This window comes from Eschrichtius robustus, chromosome 14 (genome assembly GCF_028021215.1).
Source record: "Eschrichtius robustus isolate mEscRob2 chromosome 14, mEscRob2.pri, whole genome shotgun sequence".
Classification (NCBI taxonomy): domain Eukaryota; kingdom Metazoa; phylum Chordata; class Mammalia; order Artiodactyla; family Eschrichtiidae; genus Eschrichtius; species Eschrichtius robustus.
The window spans coordinates 19,803,581-19,826,427 of record NC_090837.1 but is presented as its reverse complement, the minus strand read 5'-3'; the positions used below and the strand labels follow the sequence as shown (position 1 = coordinate 19,826,427).

The 22,847-nt window shown below is 53.2% G+C and overlaps 1 protein-coding gene across 6 annotated transcripts in view; it reads right to left on the bottom strand.

Moving 5' to 3' along the window:
* Positions 1-260: 260 nt before the first annotated feature.
* Positions 261-22,847, bottom strand: part of CMKLR1 (chemerin chemokine-like receptor 1) — a 39,776-nt gene continuing 17,189 nt past the window's right edge. For 3 of the 6 annotated variants that reach the window (XM_068563672.1, XM_068563671.1, XM_068563673.1), the window contains exons 2-3: positions 4,717-4,792; positions 261-4,099 (exon numbers count right to left, since the gene is read on the bottom strand). In XM_068563672.1, coding sequence (XP_068419773.1) covers positions 2,999-4,096 — 1,098 coding nt within the window. In that variant the 5' untranslated portion in view covers positions 4,097-4,099; positions 4,717-4,792 and the 3' untranslated portion in view covers positions 261-2,998. Of the gene's footprint in view, positions 4,100-4,716; positions 4,793-13,347; positions 13,403-22,524; positions 22,598-22,847 lie in introns of those variants that run through there. The other 3 variants (XM_068563674.1, XM_068563675.1, XR_011076357.1) reach the window with 3 other exon arrangements.

Sequence of the window (22,847 nt, the reverse complement as noted above, 5' to 3'; positions counted from 1 at the left end):
GACCCTGAACAAGTGAGGTCCACAATCTGAACCTCCCTTTCTGCACCCCCCAAGGCGGGTCTCATGGTCCTCTTCTCACAGGACCGTTTTTGAGGGTTTGATGAGATTTTGTGCCTGACACATGGTAGATGCTTGATAAATGCCAGATCTCTTTTCTTCGTTGTCGTTCTCTGTTTCCTTTGTGCTCCCCTCCTCCCTCCCTCTCCCCAACCCTCAAACAGCATCTTCTCCTCTTGTCCCTCTGCCCACAGCCCCGTGCCCCCTCCACCCACCCACCAAACCCAGGAGGCAGCACTGGGGCTCCACTGGCGGGTCCTGGCCCTGGAGGGAGGGCTCTCGGGCACAAAGCGTGTTGGTTGCCTGTGGAGTCATTCAGGTGAACGTGCTTTGTGAACTGCAGGGCCTTTGTGTGTGTGACCTGTGGGGTCGTCAGAAGAAGCTGTAGGGACAAGGTTGAAAAGGGTGTTATGGTGGCACTTAAGCATTTGATGGGGAACTACAATAGGAACAGGAAGACTTGGTGGGGCAGCCAGAAAGAGCGAGCCCTGGCTCCGAGGAGGAAAACAGCTGGTTTCTATTTTGCTCCTGTTCATCAGCTTTTCCAATGACAAAATGATTTCCTGGCTTCCCCAGCCTGGCCTGACCTGCACGCAGCCCAGAAGGAACAAGAAACTGAGCCCCAAGAAACAGCACGATCCTCCCCGAGTGGCTGGTGACTGTCTCTGGGGCCTGGAACACGTCCCACTCCATCTTGTGCCCTGGATGCTTCCCCTGTGAAGTTGGGAAGGGGGGTGACAGGGGCCGCTGGGCAATATTTAAAGCTCCCTTAGCTCAAGCTAAGTTCAGATTGCTCAAAACAATCGGAGGCTCCAGTGGGGTCAATTCAGAGCTGCCTCACAAACACAATGACCCAACAAGGGAAGGAACAGTTTGTCTCTTAATGAGGTGTGATTCCAAACAGCCCGTGGCCTCGGGAACTTGCCGTTCGGCTGTGTATACGATACATCTGTTCACTGTATGTTGTTGAAGTGGCTTCGCAACAAAGAAACTTGGAAGAGAGTAGAATATGGACACTTGGAGGCCAAAGGGCCCTCCCGCCAGGCCTCTCTCCCCACTGCCCTCCCCCGGAGAGCTGGGGGGACACAGGAGGTGGGAGCCAGAGTGGGTGGCTGTGAATGGATGCCAAGGGAGCTGGGAGCCAAGTACATTTTCTTTGCCACGTTGGATCGTTTTTGAAAACTATTTGCAAAGCTGCCTTTAAAGCCCTCAAGATGTTTACATTAATCTGCTGAGAGATGCATATATATTTATGGTCAAAACCCCAAGCCTCTGCGGCCTTATTTGAGCCAGACAGACCTAGGTTCAAACCTAGCCAGACTCTAACAGAGACCTGCTGGGTGCTCTTGGGCAAGTTACTTAAACTCTCTAAGCCCCAGATGCCTCATCCATAAAAGGGAAGTGATAATTGTACTTAACTCAGAGCTGCTGTGAGGGATAAATGAGATAAACATGTAAAGTGCTTAACATAGAAGTGCTAAATAAATGTAGGTTACCAGGATAGTCTAGAATATTCTCAGTAGATACATTCTCCATAAAAGAACAGGGTTTCTGGGACCAGACGGAGCTGGGTTCAGACGGGTAACTGTGCCCCTGGCTAGCTGTGTGACATTGGGTGCGTAACTTCCCTTCTCTGAGCCTCAGCTTTGTCGTTTGTAAATGGGACAATGACACTGCAGCACAGGGAGGTGTGGGTCCCAGAAAAGACAATGTGACTGCACATAGGAGGGGCCCTAGGCCTGTGGGCCCCCCTCGGCCCTGCATCTCAGGAGCACAGTCTAGTGAGCCAGGCTCCAGATTCTGCTTCGAGCTCGGGGACTGAGCCCTCGGACTCAGATTCAGCCCGTGAGGTGCTCCCACGTTGCTTCCTGCAGCTGATTTTGGACTAGCCTCCAGCCAGGCTTTGAGGAAGTTGAGAAGGAGTAGATGTCCCCCACCATCCTCCCATCTGCCTCCTGCCCTGGAGTGTTTTCTTCTGAGCATCTCCAGCCAGAACCAGTGGATCAGGGAAGAGGGAGGAATCCCTGTGATGGGGTGGAGGCTGCTGGTGAAGCTGCCCACCTCGAACCAGCCCAGGGTGACAAATGCAAAGTGAGAACAGGGCTTGGGGCAAGGGGCTGGCATCACCCCCACCCCCAAAGTAGCTACGGCCCAAAGCACCATCGCCCTGGGAGGTTCGAGGGTGAGTTGATTCATGTCACGCACCCTTTGAAAGGTCTTTTCTTTCTTCATTCCTTCCCCCAAACCCCGAGTCCTCATCATAGCCCTGCTTCTCTTGCCCTCACAAAGAGCCCCATGGCTCCTCAGGACCTGTTGTCTGTCTTTTCAGCTGATCTGAAAGTCAAATGCATGGTCCCGGGAATTCCTGTGCTCATATGTCACCTTCTCTTCCCAGGGAACCTGGAGAAGGTGTGTGCATTTCCACACGCCCTAACCCAGAGGAATGGCTTGAGTGGCAGGATTTCTGGCCAGCTATTGATAGAGGGATATGAGCGAGGCGTGACCTACATCACACTGGGTTTGCTCTGACCTCCTCTGCTCACACCAGGAATGGACCTTGAAAAGTGTTTGTGTCATTCCTGGGAAGCACTCAGGTAGGTAACTGATCCCTCTGTCTTATGCCCATCCCAGTTCATGGCAGTGCTTTTGAGAATTCTCCCTTTTTTTGCTTTGCATCAGTCAAGGCTGGTCTCCCAGGATGCACGGGATGCTGGTCCAAGGCTGAGCACCATGGCATGCTCTGTCCGCCGTGCCCCTGGAAGAAAGGAGTTCTGAGCCCTGGATTCCCAGTTCAAAACACAGTTCAGCCCCATGCAAAATACAGCGGGCATCTGTGAGTGCCCAAAATGTTCTTGCCGTGGTCTCGAGAAGGCATAGCTTTGAGCCTCCAAGGTTGGGAGTATCCACGGAGGGGGGGGGCGGGCGGTGTTCCAGGCGAGGCTCAGAGCATGCTGGTCTCCCTCTCGTTCATGGATGACATCTTGGTGAAACTTCTGTGGCTGGGATAGGAGGAATGGCCTGTGTCCTCACTCAGAGCATTGACCAGACGGGAGAAGAGGGCCACCTTGAACTTCTTGAAGTCCTGACCCACGAAGACGTACAGAATGGGATTCATGCAGCTGTTGGCAATGGCGATGGCAGTGGCCAGGGGCACACCCAGGCTGAAGACGGAGCCAGGCATGGCGCTGTGATGGAGCTCCAGAAGGTACAGCGTGTGGTAGGGGCACCAGCAGAGGAAGAAGGTGATGATGATGGTCACGATGATCTTGAAGGGCTTCTTGGTCTTGGCCAGGCGGTTGCGCCGCAGCTTGTAGACGATGGTGAAGTAGCAGGCGGTGATGATGAGCACCGGCATCAGGAAGCCGCAGAGGAAGCGGGTGATGGTCACCGCCATGTGCCGGCCAAAGCCCACAGGGTCCGCCTGGGGATGAGTGGGCCACGAGGAAGAGCTGGTGGCGGACAGGCTGAAGTTGTTAAAGCAGGATATCTTCCCGTGCAGATGGGCTGTGTCCCGGAAGACGAGGGATGGGGAACTCAGGAAGAAAGCCAGGACCCAGATGATCATGCAGGCCATGTAAGCCAGCCGGACGCTGCGGTGGTTCTGGGACCAGACGGGGAGGAGCACGGAGATGCAGCGGTCAAAGCTGATGACAGTCAGCAGGAAGACGCTGGTGTACATGTTGTGGATGAGCAGGAAGTTGCTGATCTTGCACATGGCTGTCCCGAACACCCAGTGGTAGTCCATGGCGGCGTAGGTGATGTGGACTGGGAGGAAGACGTTGAACAGGAAATCCGCAACGGCCAGGTTGAGGAACCAGACGGTGTTCACCGTCTTCTTCATCTTGCAGGTGGCAATGATGATCACCAAGCCATTGCCCAGGATCCCGAGGAAACAGATGATGCTGTAGACCACCACCAGGAAGATCCTGACCACCCTGCCTTCCAGGGGAGATAACTCCTCCAAAACCACGATGGGGTCGAAATCATCAGAGTACACGTACTCGTAGGTGAGGGAGGTATTGTTATCCTCATCCTCCATGCTCTGCAAGTGGAGGCAGGGGTCATTAGGGGAACTTTGATTAGAACTGGCTTTAAGAGGTTGACCACTGCCAGCACGACTGACAGTGTCCTCCCTGGCTGTGAGCAAGGCCAGTTGGGTGGCTTTGCTACTTTATTTACTTGACTAACACCTCTCAGGCACCTCCTATATATCGGGTACTATTCTAAAGGGTTGATGTATGTAAACTCTTTTCATCCTCATAATAACTCAATGAGGCTGTTACAAACCCCATTTTACAGATGAGGAAACTGAGGCATAGAGAGCTTAAGTCACGTGCCCAAAGTCATACAGCTGGGAAGAGGCAGAGCCAGGAGTCAGGCCCCAGCTTCAGAGTCTATGGTCCCTCTGGACCACCATGTTTTTGCTGCCTCTCTGGCACCCTCCCCTTTCCCTTACAGTCTAGTGGGAGACAGATATTCATCAAAAAACTCCTCAAATCATGGAAAAATCGCAACAAAGGAGAGGTGCGTAGTGCTGTGAACTTGGTTCCGACCATATTTCCAAAACCCAGGGACAGCTGCACTGACAGTGCACCCACCTCGTCCTCGTCCCCCACTGATGCCCTTTGGAGAGATGAGTTCAGATCCCGTGTCCCTTACCGTTCACTGTTACGATGTCCAAAGCTCTCCAATGTGGGTCCTTGGCCAATCAGTCCCCAAACACAGCTGGAAACACCTGCAGGGAAGAATGAGGAACAGCAGTTGGTGCTGGATCTAAGAACCAGAGGTTTGGGAGGACCCAGAGCCAGAGGTTGAATGTATCGCTGTTACTCCCACTTTCCAGAGGAGGAAGCAGAGGCTCAGAGAAGCTAAGTGATGTGCCCGAGGTTACCCAGCTGGAAGGTGGTGGAGCCCCCTGAACCCAGATCAACAGCTGAACCCTTCATCCCAACCCCCATCTCCACCGACCCCCCCACCCCAGCACATCCAGAGATGAGAGCCCGATTCAGGGGTGGGTGCAGGGGAAGGTCCAGGGGAGAGAGTATGGATGGCTCGATACAAATCCACTGCCAGGGCAGGACCCAGAAATCACCATTTCAGGCAGTGTTGGGGGACACAGGAGACAAGAAGAGGAACTGCCCAGAGCACCTACTATGTGCCAAGAACTATAATTCCCTCATCACATTAAATCTTCCCAGAGGTTCTTCCAGGCGGGTGATACTACTCTTGTTTTGGAGCTGCGGAAACTGAGGCTCAGAGAGAAGCATCCTTCTCACCGGGCATCCTCTGGGCCCTTTGGTACCAAGAATCGGGCCCTGGTGTCACAACGGTCCAATGAGACAGACACAAATACATTCCCTGAGCATCTACTCTATGCCAGACTGCCAGACAGCTGAACTGGTACTTCATACAATCCCCATAACAACTTTGTTGGGTATTTTCCCAATTTATGGAAGAAGGAACAAAGATTGGAGAGTTCGCAAGCTTGGGAGGTCTTGGAGGAGGTGGTCTCATGCATTGTTCACACCCAACCTTGGCCACCTGCCAGCTCTGTGGCTTTGGACACATGATTTCTCCTCTCTGAGCCTCGGTTTCCTCATCAGTAAAATGGGAATACTCACTACTTCACAGAAAGGATGTAAGAATGACAGGCAATCAGGAATTTGGAGCATTTGGCTCAGTGCTGGCACACAGTTAACCCTCGATAAATATTAGTGATTACATTGCAACCCAAGGCTAAACAGCTGAATTCCGAGCTAGAACTCAAACCCAGGGCGCTGACAACCCAGAGCCCATGCACTTTCCACCACCCATGTTTTCCCCATCTGACAAATGGGCTCTAAACCAGATGTTTCAGCCTGACGAGACTGGCAATCGACACTTCATTATAAGTAAGTCCAACCCTCCTCCATATAAATTCATCATTGGTGCTTGATGGGCTTGAGGTGGTATTTTATTGCATAGAAGTCATCTTTCGCTTTTTATTAAATAAAAGCCGCTTGGAAATTTCCATTGAGGACTCTGGTCTCAAAGGAGTGGGCACCATCCCACTCTGCAGCCTGGGAGAAGAATCCAGAGGTGTCCAACCGGGGGTCCCCAAGGACTTCCTGTGGGATGCGGAGAGAAGACGGGGAGGCAGCAGCTGCCCCCTCCCCCGACTCCCACAACTGAGGGAAACGTGACAGGTGTTCACGATAATAATGTATATGCTGAGCATGTAATTCAGATGGTCTCACTTTGACCCAGGAGGGGCCACAGCGAGGCTGAAGGAGATGAAGACCCTTGCCCAAGGCATCTGGGCAGGGGGTGGGAGAGCCTGGATTTGAACCAGGTCTGCAGAATGTGGGATCTTGCCCGCCACTCCACGCTGCGAAATCGTGATCTCATGACAGCCACCGAGTGTGTCCTTGAGGAAGGAAGGAGCATGTCCGCGTTCCCTGTTCCGGGCTGTGCAGGATCCAGGGACAAGGACATGGCTTCCCAGGGTCCCTTCCCACAGGGGCTCACGGTCAGTCACAAGGGACAAGACAGAGGTGGTGCTGTGTCCTGAGCAAGGCCAGGCTGCCCCCAGGGAGCCCCGCAGAGGGGCATCCCCTAACCTGGGCATTGGAGGCTTCCTGGAGCAGGTGGGCTATGGGCTGAGTTTTAAAGAACAGTTGTGAGTTAAGACGGGAAGGAGGGAGGAGGGAGGGCATGCCAGGCCGTCTCCCCCGCCCCCACATCCCCCCCTCATTAGCGGGCGGAGGGCGGTGTCTGAGCCCCCAGAGGAGGGTGAAGAGTAGCAGGGTCTCAGGACCCAGCAATTGGCACTGAAGCAGCTGCAGAAATGCGACATCATGTCTGGCTCTCCCGCTGGGCTGGAAGCAGCTCGTGGTCAGAGGTCACAGGTCTTTTCATCTTTGAGCAGGGTGGAGGCCAGGCTGGGCCTGCACGGGGTGGTGCTGACATCCCCCGGCATGTCTGTCCGACTACTCCTCACCCCTCATCCCCCCAGGAATGTCAGTGTCCCCCATAGATGTGTGCCCTTCCCCTCCACTCCCCCCTGCCTGAGCCCCTGGGATCTCCCTGCAGGGGGGCGCCAGTCACAGGTTTGCCCTCAGCCTCGGCCTCTGCTCTATCCCGACATACATCCCTCCTGTCCTGTACTGCCCCCAGCCTGGGCAGTACAGCAGAGCAGTCAAGGACACAGACCCTGGGGCCCAGCCTAGCTACCAGCATCCAAATCCTCCTCCTTCATGAACTCCCAGTGACCTTGAGCCACTCAGGTATCTTCTCTGTGCCTCAGTTGTCTTATCTATAAAATGGGTATGATCGTAATAGTTCAAATGGTTGAGAGGATTAAATGTCACATGCAAAGTACTGAGAACAGGGCCTCGTATGGGGTAAGCACTATGTTTTTACTGTCATTATTACTGTTGTTATTATTATCATCATTTTTCCCCCTCAGTCTTCTACTCTTAACTCCCTCCTGAAATGGCCTTTGCCATTCTAAAATGGTGGGAGGGGCCAGGAAGGGCAGAGGACCTGTGCATCCTGCCCGCTTGTCTCCCCAGCTCTGGGTTCAAGGGCAGGTCAAGGGCGATACAGGCAAGAATTTGCTTCTCTAAGCTCCAGTCTCCTCATCTCTCCAGTGGGGTAAGAACCCTTCCCTCATTGCTGTTGGAAGGGTCATAAGAAATGACAATGACCCCCTTGCCAATTGTAAAGAGCTGTAAAATTCTCATTGTTCATATTCCTTAAACCCTCTATAACCAGGAAGCTTAGGAAAAAAGTGGGTATTAGTATATATACATAATATGTGTATACTAACATTGTATACATAATGTTAGTATACATTATGTGTATACTAACATTGCATACATAATATGTGTATGGCTAACATTTATTTGAGCCCTCCCTATATGCTATTGTGCTCTGCAATAGCCTTACAAGGATACATTAGCTTGCAGGTAAGAAAACTGAGGTTCAGAGAGGTGAAGCAACTTGCCCGAAGCCACACAGCTGGGAAATCTGACTTCCAAAGATCCCAAGTGAAAAGTCTCTTGTGTTCCCCCTGCTTCCCTGAGAGATTAGGAGTCCCAATCCCACCTCTCTGAGCTCTCTAAGCCTTAGCTTTGAACCCTGAGAGCCCAGACCTTCATCACATTCTTGATCCTCCCATGGAGCTGCCTTCCCCGGTTTCCCTTTGCCTTGCCTTCAAGGTCCCTACAAGCAGCTACCACAGGGAAATCACCTCTATGATGCTGTATTAGTCCTGGACAATGCTGCTACCCACTGCCTCTCTCAAGGTGCCCTTTACGAAGCTCCCTGCCCAGTGAGAAACGCCCTGGAGAACTCAAGGTAAGGAAAAACATTGTTTCCTCTGAGGAACTAGGCTGCTTCCTCAATCTTAATAAACAAAGTTCTACAAAGGATCACGTTTCCCTTTTTGATGTGGCCATAAGGAAGCTCAGAGTCACATCTGCAGGTCAAAGGCAGTAAGCCCATTCATCCTGCTGGTCTGCAGTTTCTGCGTTGGTTTGGGTTGGCTCTGATGTCTACATCTAGCTATACTTTATGTTGGTTTTAGTTCCTTGTGATAGATAAATCGGGGCACACTCTAGCCCAAACATTGTACCAAGCTTTTTAATGACATTCACTCATGCATCCCCAACAAACCCCAGCAGTAGTACTGCTGTTACTCCCAATGTAAAGGTAAGGAAGTAAGGCTAAGGCACACAGTCAGCTAGCGGCCAGTTCACGCAGGTTGTTGTGACTCTGTGCCCTGCTCTTAACCATCTTGCTTTCCAGGAAGTGGAGCCCATCTTTCCATGTCTGTTCACACCCTTGCTGATGCCCCAGGATCCCCAGCTCCACCCTCCCGGGAAACCTCCTCTTTGCTCCCCTTTTTTAGCCACTCAAGGAACCCATGTTCCCCAGTTTTCAGGACAATCTGGCTGAGGTCTGGGGCACAGATGGGAATCGTTTGCCAAAGCTGACATTGTCCGTCACAGCCCAGGCGGGCAAGCGAGCCTGTCCAGATTGTCCTTCTTTCTGCCCTCGGCTCCCCAGGGAGCCCAGGGGACAGATGAACTGTCCTGGCTCGGCTCCCAGATTCTTCCTGTGATCCCAAACTTACACCCATTTGGAACCGGGGCCTAGAGCTGGTCTGCTCTGAGGCTCCTGACACAGACTCCCCAAGCCCGTCTTGGCAGTCCTTTCTTTGGGACAGTTCCCATAGGTCCCCAGAAGGGGATGCCAGGGAGGAGGTGGTAGGGGAGGCAGGAGACCCGCTATGACAACGGAGCAAGTTGCTTCCCCATCTCTGAGCCTCAGTTGTGCCATCTGCAAAATGGGAATGATAATAACCCCTGCCCTGCTTACTTCTCAGGACCGCTGGGAGCACGTGTTAAGGCCCTTCAGCTTGTCCCAGGCTTGGTGAGGATGATGGAGAAGGACCCAGTCTGAGTCAAGGCCCTGGGAGGTCTGAGAGCTCCACTTTGTGGAGAGACAAAGCTTCCCGAAGTGAAGCAACACATTTGCTACGTGGCATCTGCCAAAAATCAAAAGCACTCTTTTTTTCAGAGTATCCCCATATCTCAGGTCAGAGCAGAATGTGGGCACCAAGTGGGTCCTCAGGATATTGCTGTGTCCTCATGTGGTCTTCCCTGTGTGCGTGTGCGTGTCCTAATCACCTCTTCATATATGGACATCAGGCAGGTTGGATTAGGGCCCACCCTAATGACCTCACTTTTCCCTAATCACCACTTAAAAACCCTGTCTCCAAATACAGTCACATTCCCAAAGTACTGGGATTTAGAACGTCAACATATGAATTTGGGGGAGGGGATACAATTCAGCCCACAACACCTACATAGTTGTCATTATTGTTAGAACTTAACATTGCTATTTGCTGTTCCTCCAGATCGCTCCCTCTGTACTGGGATTGCCATCTGGAATGTACAGGGAACGCCTTCCTGCAAATCCGAAAAGACAGCAACCCCAGCAGAAAAATGGGCTAAAGATATAAACAGGTAATTTACAGGAGGGAAACCTCCAAACCCAGGTATTAGACAAACTGATCATCAAAGACATGCGAATGAGAACTGTGGAAAGGTTCTAGAAAACTGGGATGGAGACCCCCTGGGGCTGGCACAGGCTTCATGCCTTGCTGCGGGTACCCGTGAACCCCTGCGTGCCCCCCAGCCCATGTGCGGTGTTTGGAGGGGCATGCCTTAGCTTTGGTTCTCCAGAAGCAAACCTCACATAAGCCTTCCTGCAAAGGTGATTATTAAGGAAGTGTTCCAGGAAAACCCAGTAAGGGAGTGGAGAAGTAGGATTAGGAAAGGGAGGAGGTCCGACAAGGGGGCAATGCCAGGCAAAATCCTGGGGAAGGCGGCCTTGGTTCATGCTGGGGTCAGGGAACAATGGAGGTTGAATTCCAGGAGGCTATTTATATCCTTCCATCCTGTCCTAGGAGGGGCGCAGTCCCAGGCCCTCCCAGCGCCTGAGGGGCAGTCCTCTGACAAAAAGCCACAGGTGCGGGCTGTCAGTAGCGAGAGCCCACTGGGAGGCTGTATGCCCAAAAACAGTCAAAGATCCAGGGGTCTCAGGCGGCGCAGAGGCATCTGCTGACGGCTGGAAGCTGGAAGCTGCTTACGTCCGGTGTGGGAGAGGCAAAAAGCTACGCAGCTGTTAGAGGCAACAGATTAGCAAGTGTACACACAGCAAAAGAACACAGCAATTTAAAACCACCTACCCAAATAGCACGTAAGTACACTGAAAACAAGCATCCAAAAGCAGCAACACAGTAACACACGTTTTGCAAGAACAGGGCCAAATAATGAGATACACACTGAACAGATTAGAATGGCTCCTTAGGAGCGGGGGTGGGAGGGAGAGGGAGAAGGAAAAGGGGGAAAAGGAAATGAATGCAGAGAAGAATGAAAATAAGACAAATGCAGAGGCCTCTGAGACAGATGGGGATGGGTGGAGGGGTGTCATTATGTCAGCCTTCCCTCCCCTCCTGAGGTCCAGAAAAACCCAAAGCAAACAAATACACACCCCAAATTCCTGCCCGGGGTTCAGGCTTGGGCAGTGACCAGCCCATGCCTGGGTCACTGAATCCCTCATAAAGCCACATTGGGCAGGGGAAGGACCAAACAAGCAGCCTTGTCCCTTCCCGGGGCCTTGAGAGCCCGGCCCTGCCAGCCCCCTCCATCAGGCTGGGAATGAAGGTGGACGAGCCCACAAAAGGAACAGCATCAACCCAGTCAGAGGTGGCTGTGCGGTGGCCAAGGCCAGATTCCTCCTGCCGGAGACCAGATGGACCAGGCAGAAGATACTGCGCAGATGGTCCTGCCCTGCCCACCTGGCCAGGGCAGACAGACCTCTGCTGGGGAAGGGGCGGGAGAGCTCAAGGCCACATCTGATTCCTCCCACCACAGAGAGCAGAAACCTCAGGCAGATGTTCTTTGCTTAGTTTTTATTAAGCAAACGTGTATAGAGCCCTCACCAAATTCCAGGCACGTTTCTAAGCACTATTACAGAAGAGGAAATTGTCCCAGAGAGGTTAAGTGCCCAAGGTCACACAGATAGCTCAGGTACGCAAGATAGGCCAAATTCGTCATTCCAGACAGAGGAGGAAGCTCAGAGCCTGATGAGCTGCCAAACCCACTCTCCTTCCTTGTCCACTGCCTTGCCTCCTCGGGACGTTCCAGAATCCTCTAGTCATTGCCCCAGGGGAACCTCCCAAGAGTCCCCACGAGGTCAGGGTGTGCATTTTATAGGTGGGGCAAGACGAGGCTCCCCTGGGTTTCCCTCAAGCCTCCCTGCCTCTAGGTAATGGCCCTAAGGGGAGCATGTCACATCCCAAGTGCTGCAGGAAAAGCCCTTTGGAGGGGGGGCTCATTCATTCATCCATCCTTCAAGGATGTGTGGAGCCTACTGCCCCCTGGCCCTGGAGAGGAGGCTAGGGTGCCATGGGCATGGCTCTTCTCACCTGGACCTCCCCCTAACCCTGCAAGGTCACTGTCATCAGTCCTGATTTACCGAGGGGATGTCTGAGTCCAGGGATCAGTGGGAGAAGGGTCATTTGCCTGCAGTCACACACCTGGTTAGTGGCAGTGCAGGGATTTGAACACGGGTCCTTAGGAATCCAGGGCCCCACCTCCTCCAGCTGCCACCTGCTGGCCTATGTCCCCTGGGCTCAGGGGACAGCAGGGCTGAGAGCCATCTGGGCGGCAGACGTGGCCTTCAGCTTCCTCTCCGTGTCGTTGCCACGCCCCTCTGCCAGAGTCTGCAGAGGACTTGCTCCCTTTCTGTCCGAGTCTGGTCTCTCCCTGCTTGCTTCTCCGTCAGCCTCTATCTTGGTCTCTCTCCCTTTGTCTCGTCTTGTAGTCTCTGTCTGTCCCTGTCTCTGTGTCTCGCCCTGCCTCTCACAACTCTGTGCAGTCTCCTTGTCTTCTCTTTGTCTCCCTGTTCCCTCCCTCTCTCCCCACCCTCCCCCCTGAGAGGCCAAGCCACCCCTCACCTTCCGGCATCACTCACCTATGTGCCTCGCGGGCTACACCACAGGCTGCCACCCTCTCTCCCAGCCCGCTGCCTTCCGGCTGCTGCCTCTCCAGCCTATGGCTAACCGTCTCCTGGCTGCAGGCCCCAGGCCGAGGGCAGGGGCTTTATCAGGGCCCGTGGGCGTGGGAGCCCATCGGGGAAACTGGAAACTCTTCCCTCCATGTTTGGCCTGGCTCCTGTCCCCGTCTCCCACCTCCCCCATGGCCCACCCTGACAGTCCGCCGGGCCGAGCGGCCCCGGCTGCCTCTCCTCCAGCTTTCTGAGCCTCCAACAGGCTCTCAGGAGCTGGGAGGCCCCTCAGAGGGCATTCTGTTTTGTAGCCAGGGAAACGGAGGTCCAGGGGAGGGACTGACCCTCTCTAAGCCTCAGAGAAGAGGGCCTTAGCCTGTCTTGCACGTGATGTATCCCAGAGCCTAGAAGTCGGCCTGGCGCCTCACACGCCTTATGCCTCACCACTCCGCGTCCCCCTCGTGGCATAGATTTGCAAACGAAGCCTCACTCAGAGAGGTGAAGGGACTCACCCCGCTCACACAGCCTTTCAGCATCAGCCCAGGGTTTGAACCAAGGACTCTCTGACCCCCAAACCTTGGCTATTTCTACTTGCCCAAGATCACAGCCTCAGCCAGCAGGTGAAACGTAATGGGGCCTTCCAGGCATCACTGTCCCCATCACAAATGGCCCTCCTCAGCGGCGTCCCCACCTCCCCCAGGCCCTGCCAACCAGCTTTGGTCCTGATACCTTGGCCTCTGCCACAGTCCCCTGGCTGGTCCCATCCACCAGTCCCTCATCCTTCAGGGCAGAGAGAGGGGGCCTCTCAGCCCCACAGCCGGCTCCAAGAGATACTCAGGGGTTACCATCCCTGGATCCCTAGCCCTGAGAGACTCAGGAATCTCGAAGCCACACAGCAGCAGCCGTTCCAGCCACAGCCCTGGCTGCCAGCGCTAGGACAGAATTAGCTCTGTGTTGGGAGAAAATTTCCTCCCTGGTCCCACGCCCACACCCGGGAGCTCTGGCTGAGTCACTGTAGTGGGGATCGAAGGCACTGGCTGCCTAACAGCCTGCCCCATTTTCTTTGGGTTGGGATGGGGCTGCGTTTGGGCTTAGGACTCTGCAGCAGTGGGCAAAAGCAAGGAGCTTATGCCCTTTGACGTGGGCAACCTGCTTGCTCAGAGGCCCCAGGAAACCTCCAGTGCCTGATGGGAGCACAGAAACAGGAGACCGCCTCCCCCCCCCACAAATGTCCACTCCGCTGCCTGGATCCCCCGCATTAGAATGATCCATGCCTTCTCCCCAGTGTGCTCTGTCCTCAAATTCACTGCTCCCTGCTCTGTGCCCTGCAGGCTGAGCTGTAGGAATAATATTATTAACTACCTGCCCTCTGACCTCCAGTTGAGTTAATACATGAAGGCCCAGCAGGGGCTGCAGGACAGGAAGAAAGCAGGTCGGGTGTTTATTGTCCCGGTGACCTCCCTGCAGGGTCTCCATGAGTTGGTCACAGCTACACAACCTGGGTCCCAGTAACCAGTCCCTCCCTGACCCCTCGGCCTAAGGGCAGGAAGGTCTCCTTGTATCTTAGACCTGGGATCTAAGATACAAGGATACATCATTTATGCTGTCCACACTTTCTAAGTCCTCCCTTGCCTAAGCACTCATCAAGTCCCCATTTGAGTGGGTCATCTGTTTCCCGCTGAGACCCTGACCCAGAATCCAGACTCTCCGTGTCTCCCCCTCCGACACCCACACGTCTGTTTCCTAAACAGCTCACAAATCTGTCCATCATTTCTGCCCGCCTGGGTGAGTGCTAGAGACCCCTAACCAGCATGTCACTTCCGCTATGATTTCATTTTCCACCTAGTAGCTGGAAAGACCGTTTCAAAATGCAAACCACATCACAGCTCTGCCCGCTTAAAAGCCCCTGGCAGCTCCCCTTTGTTCTTAGAACAATGCTCACTCCTTACCAATGTCCCGGAGGCCCAAGCAGTCTGGCCCCTGCCAACCCTAGGACTGAGCCGAGGCTGGCCCCAGAGAGAATCCTGACTCGGAAGCAGATTCCTGGCCCAGGTAGAGTGCGGACTCTTCCTTGCAAACCCAGCCCCACTATTTTACTGCAGACCCAGCAGCTATTCCAGCCACAAAAGACCCCCAAGATTATTTGGATGTACGTCTCTCTTTGGACATATGTCCAAGATTGTTTGGACATATGTTGTTTGGACGTATGTCTCTCTTTGTTTGGACGTTTGTCTCTCTTTCCAGGCCAAAAAGCTACTCTGGCCCCCACCGTGGTTCCAATGCACAAACACTACGAATTCTCCCGGCCACTCAGCTTACATCCAAAGCGGTCAGGGAAATAGCCTGGGTGTCTCCCCCATAAACAGTGCCCCAGCCCCTGGAGGTGGCCTGTAAACAGATTTTCTCCCATGCTTATAACCCACTGGACTGGGAGGCCCGGCACCCCATTCGCTTAATCCCCTGAAGTCAGCCTTGAGTCCACTCACGCAAATAATCCCCGAGCTGTGTACACAGAGTATCTGGAAGGCAGCAGGCACAGGGGTTTTACGTGAGCCGCTCAGGATGTGGTCAGAGGAGGCTGCCAGTGGTGGTCGCCGTCTCCCCAATGCTGGCAATGCCCTCAGTGTTCTGCTCATGGCGTGGGCTTGGAACCCAGACTCTGAGTGGCTCCTGGGTGCCCTGCGAGTTGTCATAGTTCCAGCCCCTGTCCCCCTAAATCCAGGCCAGCACAGCCCACCTTCAGCCCTGAGGGCCAGGCTGCATCTGATACCGCCCCAGAGCATGGCTTCTCCTCCAGGTACCTTGGGACGTGTGGAAGGGAGCAGCCAAAGGAACTGTCCCCATCTTTAGTGCCCCAACCTGCTGTGGGAGAGAAGGGCAAGGAAGCTGAAGACTGGCCTCATCTGCTTCTGCAGCCCTTCTTTGCAGCCCCTCCCTCTCCCTCTGTTACTCTGAGAACCTTACCAGGCCCCTGAAAGTCACTCCTGGACATTCCGGTAAAGAGCTTTTGACCCTAGAATGCCAGGGTTAAATATTATAATAATCACCAAAATATCAATGTTTTATTGAGCACCTACTATATATGCCAGGACATTGAGAAACACCTTATGTGTATCATCTCACACAAACCCAGGGGGATTATTATGGCCATTTTAGAGTTGAGGAAGCCAAGGCCAGAGAGGTTAAGAGTCTTACCCAAAGTCACGTGGCTAGTGAGAGGCAGAGGTAGGATTTGAACCCAGATTAAGAATACAGTGCTCTTTCTTTTATACCTTACAGAATCTACTTGGCAAATGTCTTTAGATAAATCCCTGACCATTTGGGGCCTTGGTTTCCCCAACTATAAAACAAGGAGGTTGGAGTTGATGGTGTCAAAGGCTCTCTTCCAGCTTTAAAATATGCCATAATTGAATGGGCCAAGTGTCTGTCTATTCCCAGCCTTGTGCCCATAAGAAGACAGCATGGCTCAGCTCCACGCTGTGTGACCCCAGACAAATTGCTTTACTTCTCTGAGCTATAGTAGGGTTGCCTATAAAATGGCAATAATAAAACCTTCCTTTCAGAAAATCCAGGGATCTGGATGAAGCGATCTCTTGGGACCCCTTGCAGGTCTAAGATCTCTGGGATGGAAGTTCAAGGTTAATTTACAAGCCTCCCCACCACCAAGACCCCAAGTCTGGGGTCCTTACTGACTGTGACAGTGTTGTCTCAGACTCGCCCCCCCTCCCCCTTCCCAGCTGCACAGTGGCTAAAAGCCCATACTTGAAAGTCAGCCAGACCAGGTTTAAAGGCCCTTCCTCATTCAGTGACTGTGGACATATTACCTCTCTTCTCCAAGCCTCAGTGTGCTCATTGGTAAAATGGGGCTGATATTATTACCTCCCTCCTAGGGTTACAGTGAGCATATCACGAAATGATGACGTGAACGTGGTATCTGGTGCACAGCAGGTGCTCAGCAAACGTTTGTATAGAAAAATCAGATGGTGACGTGTCTGTGAGATCCAGTAGCATCCCTGTCTCATGGAGGGGAGAAAGCCAGGCCGAATATCCAGTTTGCAGATTCTGAACCAAAGCAAAGGGCTGTGTTACCAGGAAGCCCACGGAGCTCAAAGATGAGCCTGGATGGTGTCTGGAAGTAGAGAAGGGCTGGGAGCCAGCCAGCGGTTGCTCTCAGCCTCCTCCTTCCAGACCAGATGCCGCCCGGGGCCGGATGAGAAAACGGTGGCTACTGCCATTCCCTCCCCCTCTCGGCCCCGTCTCCCTTCCTGGCATCCCTACATCCTCTGCCAGAGCTTCTGCAAAGCATTTTTCAACTTGACTATAGTCCCTCGGTTAAAACAAGCATTGTCCCACTTCTGTCTGCACAGGGCATTAAAGCTTAACAAGGAAGTGCCTGGGCTATGTGGCCTCGGGCCCATTCTCCACATCTCCAACCTTCCGTTTCCAACCTGGCGCATAGAGATGGCCCAACATACTGTGAAGATGAAGGAAAATGATCTATATGAAGCACCTAGCAAAACAGCCAGCCGCTCATAGGGCCTCAGACGATGCCAATCCCCCCTTATGCCCATTTAACAGGTAAGAAAACTGAGATTCAAACAAATTTCATGATCTTTCCCAAAGTTACTCAGAAAGTGAGCAATGGGTATAATCAAAGCTGGACTTTGGGCTTCTCCTCTCCTGGTTTTCCCTGGGATCATGTTCCATATCACTTAGAACTAGATTTCAATTCCAGCTCCAGCACTTAGAGGCTGTGTGACTTTGTACAGGTTGCTTCACCTCTCTGAGCCTCAGGTTCCTCATCCATAGCATCTTTCTCTAGGAGTTGTGAGAATACAATAAAACAAGGCTGGTAAAGTGCTTGGCATTGTGCCTGCCAGGATCACAATTACCAATACTATTAATACCAGTAATTAGTAATATTACAGGAAAGGGGGGGGAATTTATCTCACAGTGGTGAAACTGGAAAATATGTTTCCACCCTCTTGGTGGGGTCCTTTATTTTAGGATCGAAGGAGAACTTGGCAGGACACAGCCTTTTCTGGAATTCCCAGAATGTCAGGGAACGTTGGGTAAATTGGAGACACCAGGAGGCTGCAGCGTCAGGTCACGGACCCCTTTCCAGCCTTCTCCCATGTCCCATCTGCTCGTCGCCTGAGCAGCCCTGAGGCCCCAGCACATCTAGACGAGAGCAGCCCTGCCCAGGCCCCTCACTGTCTGCCCAACAGCCCTGTTCACTCCAGGCCACTTTGTTTCGGAGACTTCCTGTCTCTGGCCTGGAACGTTCTCCTCCATGGCCCTGTCACAGGAGGAAGTGTGTGCAGCATGGGCCTGGGGTTCCAGGAGTGCGGTTTGGCACCTTTGCCTGGGAGAGGTCAGAAAACAGAAGCCCTCTTGGAGGGTGAGGGAGGGGAAGGGAGGGCGAGGTGGGGTCCCTTCCAGACAGGCTGACTCAAACCCTCCAGGAGGCTGAGAAACTTCCGACAAGATGGTCTTGACATTGGGCTAATGGAAAGCTCAGAAGGCCAAGGATTCTTCCCTCCAATTCTCCAATCCTCCTCTCTCCCTTCCTCCATCCTTCCAAGAAATATTTATTAAACACCTACTGTGTGCCAAGCCCAGATCCAGATCAAGATCCAGGGGCTACAGCAGGGAACAAAATGGACACATCGCTTCCCTGGAGGGGCTGGCATTCTCAAGGGTGAGGACTGGGTAACAAACAGATAAACAAATTTGTAATAAAGAAGACAAACACCTCTAGAGCCAAACTGCCTGGGTTTGAACCCCTGCCCTGCCACTCACCAGCTGTGTTACTGTGGGCAAGTCACCACACCTCTCTGTGCCTCAGTTTCCTCATCTGAAAAATGGGGGTGATAGCTCTTTCCTCATAGGGTTGTTACGAGGATTAAATGAGTTTATGTTGGTAATGTTTAGAAGCATGCCTGGTTCATTGGAAGCACCATGTAAGTGCTGGAAAAATGAAACGAATATAACAGGTGGTGATATATGCTATGAACTAAAATATAAAGAGGAGTGGGACATAGAGATGGGGGCGGGGTGCTATTTTAGGCAGAGTGTTCCGAGAAGGCCTCTCTGATACGGAGACCTTTGAGCAGACTTGAATACAGGGAGACGGAGACATATCACTACCTGATGGAAGAGCACTTCAGGCAGTGCGAAGGGTAAGTGCAAAGGCCCTGAGGCAGGAGCAGGTTTAGCAGGTTCAAGAAACAGCATGGATCCATTCATTCAAACATCCATTCAATAAGCAGCTAGTGAATACCTTCTAAGTGTCACACTCCTTGTTGGAGACTGTGGGAGTCTATGCCCCCAAGTAGGGGATGTGGGTGCGGGAACATGGCATAGTCAGTGCTCTGAGATGTCACCTAAAATCCAGACTTCCAGCAAACCAGCCCTATTGGGCCTGCATCACAGACAGGATGGGGTTCTTGGCAGCCTCCCTAACAACCCCTTGACTCTGGGGCAATGAGTCTGCTGTGATTCACCATGGAGCCTGCCCTGGCTCTCTACTGTTGTCGAAACAAGAGCAAGATGAGAGAAAGATGAACAAAGTCATTCTCACTTTCAGCTTTAATGGGAGAGTGTGGATTTCTTTGTGGAAGTGGAGGATGTTCCGATGTTAGTCAATCGTGTCTCCTGCCTGACCTTGTTGCTGGCTGAGTTTGTGGCCCTGGCTCTGTACAAAGCGAAGGGAAGGTAGCCAGGGAAATCAGGGGAGGCTTCTGGGAGGAAGTGACATTTGAGCTGAGGCTTGAGGGGTACGAAGCCTTTGCTTAATGGAGCAGTGGAGGGAGAAGGCATCTCCGCAGAGGAAACTGTGTGCAAAGGTACAGAGGCTGGGTAACGTGAGGTTAGATTGTGTGTGGGTGTCTGTGCGTGTGTGTCTGTGTGTGTGTGGTGGGGATTTTGGGGGGATGGCAGGAGACGTGACTGAGAAAAGAAAAGGGGTTCAGATTATGAGACCTCCTGCAATCTACCAAATTTATCCTGTGGGCAATAGGGAGCCATGGGTGGTTTTTAAGCAGAGGGATGTCCATTTTTCTAAACAACCCCAGCTCTAACCCAGGTGGCTCATACAGAGACTGCATTGGAAGAGGGGAGACTGGAGGCAAGAGGCTAGCAAGAGACCTGATGAGCTGAGTGAGAATCCCCCACGAGCTCCAGGTCCACTCAGAAGTGGCAGTTTTTGGAGGCTTCAGAAATCAAGGGTCCCATCACAGAGCCGGGGAGTCTGGCAATCTCCCCATTTTCTTGAGGGAATTCTTCCTCAGCCGGCATGGGCACATTTGCCTCAAGAGCCGTTTCCATGGCAACTGCCAATGCTCCAAGAAAAATCTTGGATGAGCAGAGGAGTAGGGACAGGATACACCAAAATGAGTCTTCATGGAAGAAGCCAGGTCACACTGGCCAGTCCCAGGGGCTGAGACCCAACCCCAGCCCCAGAATCCCGGATGCCACAGACGAAATCTGGTCACCATGGCAACACTGATTCCGCATCCTTGGGTATCACTGGGGATGGGGAGAGACAGGAGGGAGGAAATGCCAAGGGGCAGCCAGATCAGTAGCTTACAAGGTATGCTAATCCTAGGATGGGTGTGAGAGGCAGGTAAGTGAAGAATATGGGTGCAGATGAAAGAGCAGCCTCTGGGGTCTGATTTTTGGATTCAGAAAGGCATCCCCTACCCAAAAATTGATGCCTGGTAAACCCTGTTGCTAAGCCTTGAATTCCACCATTAGAGTTCTACTTTTAACTCCCCCACAATTAACTGCAGTAAAAGTAATAATGGCCTGGGGGCCAACACCCCCCCCACCGCCATTCACTGGCTCAGGCTGGTTGGGGGCAAGGCTGGAGCGGTTGTGGGTGTGGAGAGAAGCGAGGGAGAGAATAGTTTATGCTAAATGATGGGGGTGGCGGGACATCTCAAGGATGCAACCTGATCCCCCCCTCCCCGTCTTCCACTCCAGCAAACCTGAGGAGTGCATTGAGGGCTGAGCTTAGAGACCAAACTGACAGAACCTCCCATTGTGTCCCTGGTTTGCTATGTGACTTTAGGCAAGCACTTTCCCTCTCTGATCAGGCCTCAGTTTCCACATCTCTAAAATGGACAGGTTGGACTGAGAGAGGAAGACTTTGGAGTGGAGGAAAGAGAGAGTAGGAAAGCAAAGAAAGTTGGGGTGCAGTGTGGAGGAATTATGGGGGTTGCAGAGCTATGAAAGACAAAAGACAGAAATGTTGCTATTATGTAATCATTAGCTATTCCTTGAAATAGGATTTGGGGGGAAGGTTAGACATCCAGCCCATCAAACTCAGGCTCTCACTGAGGCCAGACGGTGGAGGGGCTGAGTGCCCAGCTGGGGAACCAGGCTGCCTGGGGTTAATCTCAGCAGTGGGACTAGGGGAGGATCATTTACCTGCCCTCTGCCTCAGTTTCCCTATTTGCAAAGTGGAGGAAATAGTAATACCTCTTGCACTGAACTATTCTGGGATTAAATAACTTGACATACGTAGAGCGCATAGCATAGGTCCTGGTTCTTGTTATCTCACTATTGATGAAACAAGGCTGAAAGGATCTACGTGTGTGCGCGTGTGCCTGATCCTGACGTTACCAAGTTCCAGGGAAGGGATGTTAAGGGGAAAAGGCAGCCCAGATCAGGAGGCTGGGTGGAGATAAGCTGTAAAAAGAGGAAGGGAGGGCCCCTGGCTGTGAGCACTGAACTCTGTTCCCATTAGCCAGCCCGAGGGAGGTCAGCGACATGCACACACCCACCCAGGACAGGGCGGCAGGGTTCATGGGAAGCCGCCGGCTGGGTTCAGGGAGGGGCCACAGGAGGAACCTTGGACCCCAAGTCCTTCCAAGACGACCCACTCCCTTGTGCCCGCAGGAGCCCAGTGTCCCTTGAACGCGTGGCGGTCAAGGCCTCTGGGCATTTGCTCTTACAGGTTCCTCTGCTGGGGGTTAGAGGAACCTTTTCTTGTCCTCTTGCTCCTCCCAGCCTCACTACGCACTGGACAAAAAGACAGGCAGAACAGAGGGCAAATGGTAAGAAGACAGAGAATGATCCTGCTGGCATGTGCCAGACGTCCGGCTGGATGCTTTGCCTTCCTTATCCCCCCATCGCCTGACCAGCTCCCCACCCAAGGCAGGGATGGTTATTATCCCCACTTAACAGGTGTTGAAACTGAGGCTCTGAAAGGAACCTGGTCAGGATCACCAGACAGCCCTGGTGGAGCCAGGACTTGAACTTGGATCTGTGGTCTCCAGAGCCCGTGCTCCAGTGCACCCCAGCTGCAATCCACACAGCTGTTTACAATGTTCTCCTGTCCTTATCGCAGTGCTTCTAAGCATCCTGGGTGGGCTGCTAGCCTCTTTCACTGCTAGGCCGTGACAAGCCTTCAGGCCGCATCCCTTCCTCTCCCTCCTTCTTCCCCGGGTTCCCAGGTGCAGCCCTGGTGGGGGAGGAATCTAAACCACTGAGAGGCTGAGGGTGGGAGGTGGTGATAACAGTGGCCCTTACTTGTCAGGCGCCGACTGTGTACCCAGTGCCTCTACTCAGAACAAACCTTTAAGGTGGGTATTTTCATTGCCATTTTGCAGATGTGGAAACTGAGGCACAGAAAAGCAAAGCCACTAGCCCAAGATCCCACACCTAGGAAGAGGCAGAGGTAAGATTTGAACCTGGGCTGTTCTGACACAGGGGCCCACATCTTCAATCACCGTTACTGCCCTCGATGTTCTGCGACTTGCCGGCTGAGGACTCCACTGTGTGCAAGGCCCTCTGTTTTTGCGCCCGCTGACTCCCCCGTGCACAGGGCAGGAAGGGGAGCCGTGTCGCACATAGCCACAACCCCACCTCAAAGAGCCCTCAGTGACCCGACTCACCCACCTCTGGCCAGTGCAGTCGCCACACGCCAGGCTCCAGGGCAGGCAGGGGGCTGCAGAGGCATGTCCAGCCAGGAGGACCCCGGAGAGATCCTGCAGGCCTGAGCCGCCCCAGCCGCGCCCCACCCAGGCTGCCAGCACTAGGCACAGGGCCCCTGGGGCACTCAGGCAGGCTCTGGCCCCTTGGAATTGCCTGGTTCCAGCCCAGGCAGCTGACGGAAGGGCTGGCATTGGTGGAGTATGTAGGAGATCCCCACCCTGTTCCCAGGCTTGGGGGGAGGAGGGACAGGCTGCCCTCCCCCTTGACCCTGTTATTGTGCTGTCACC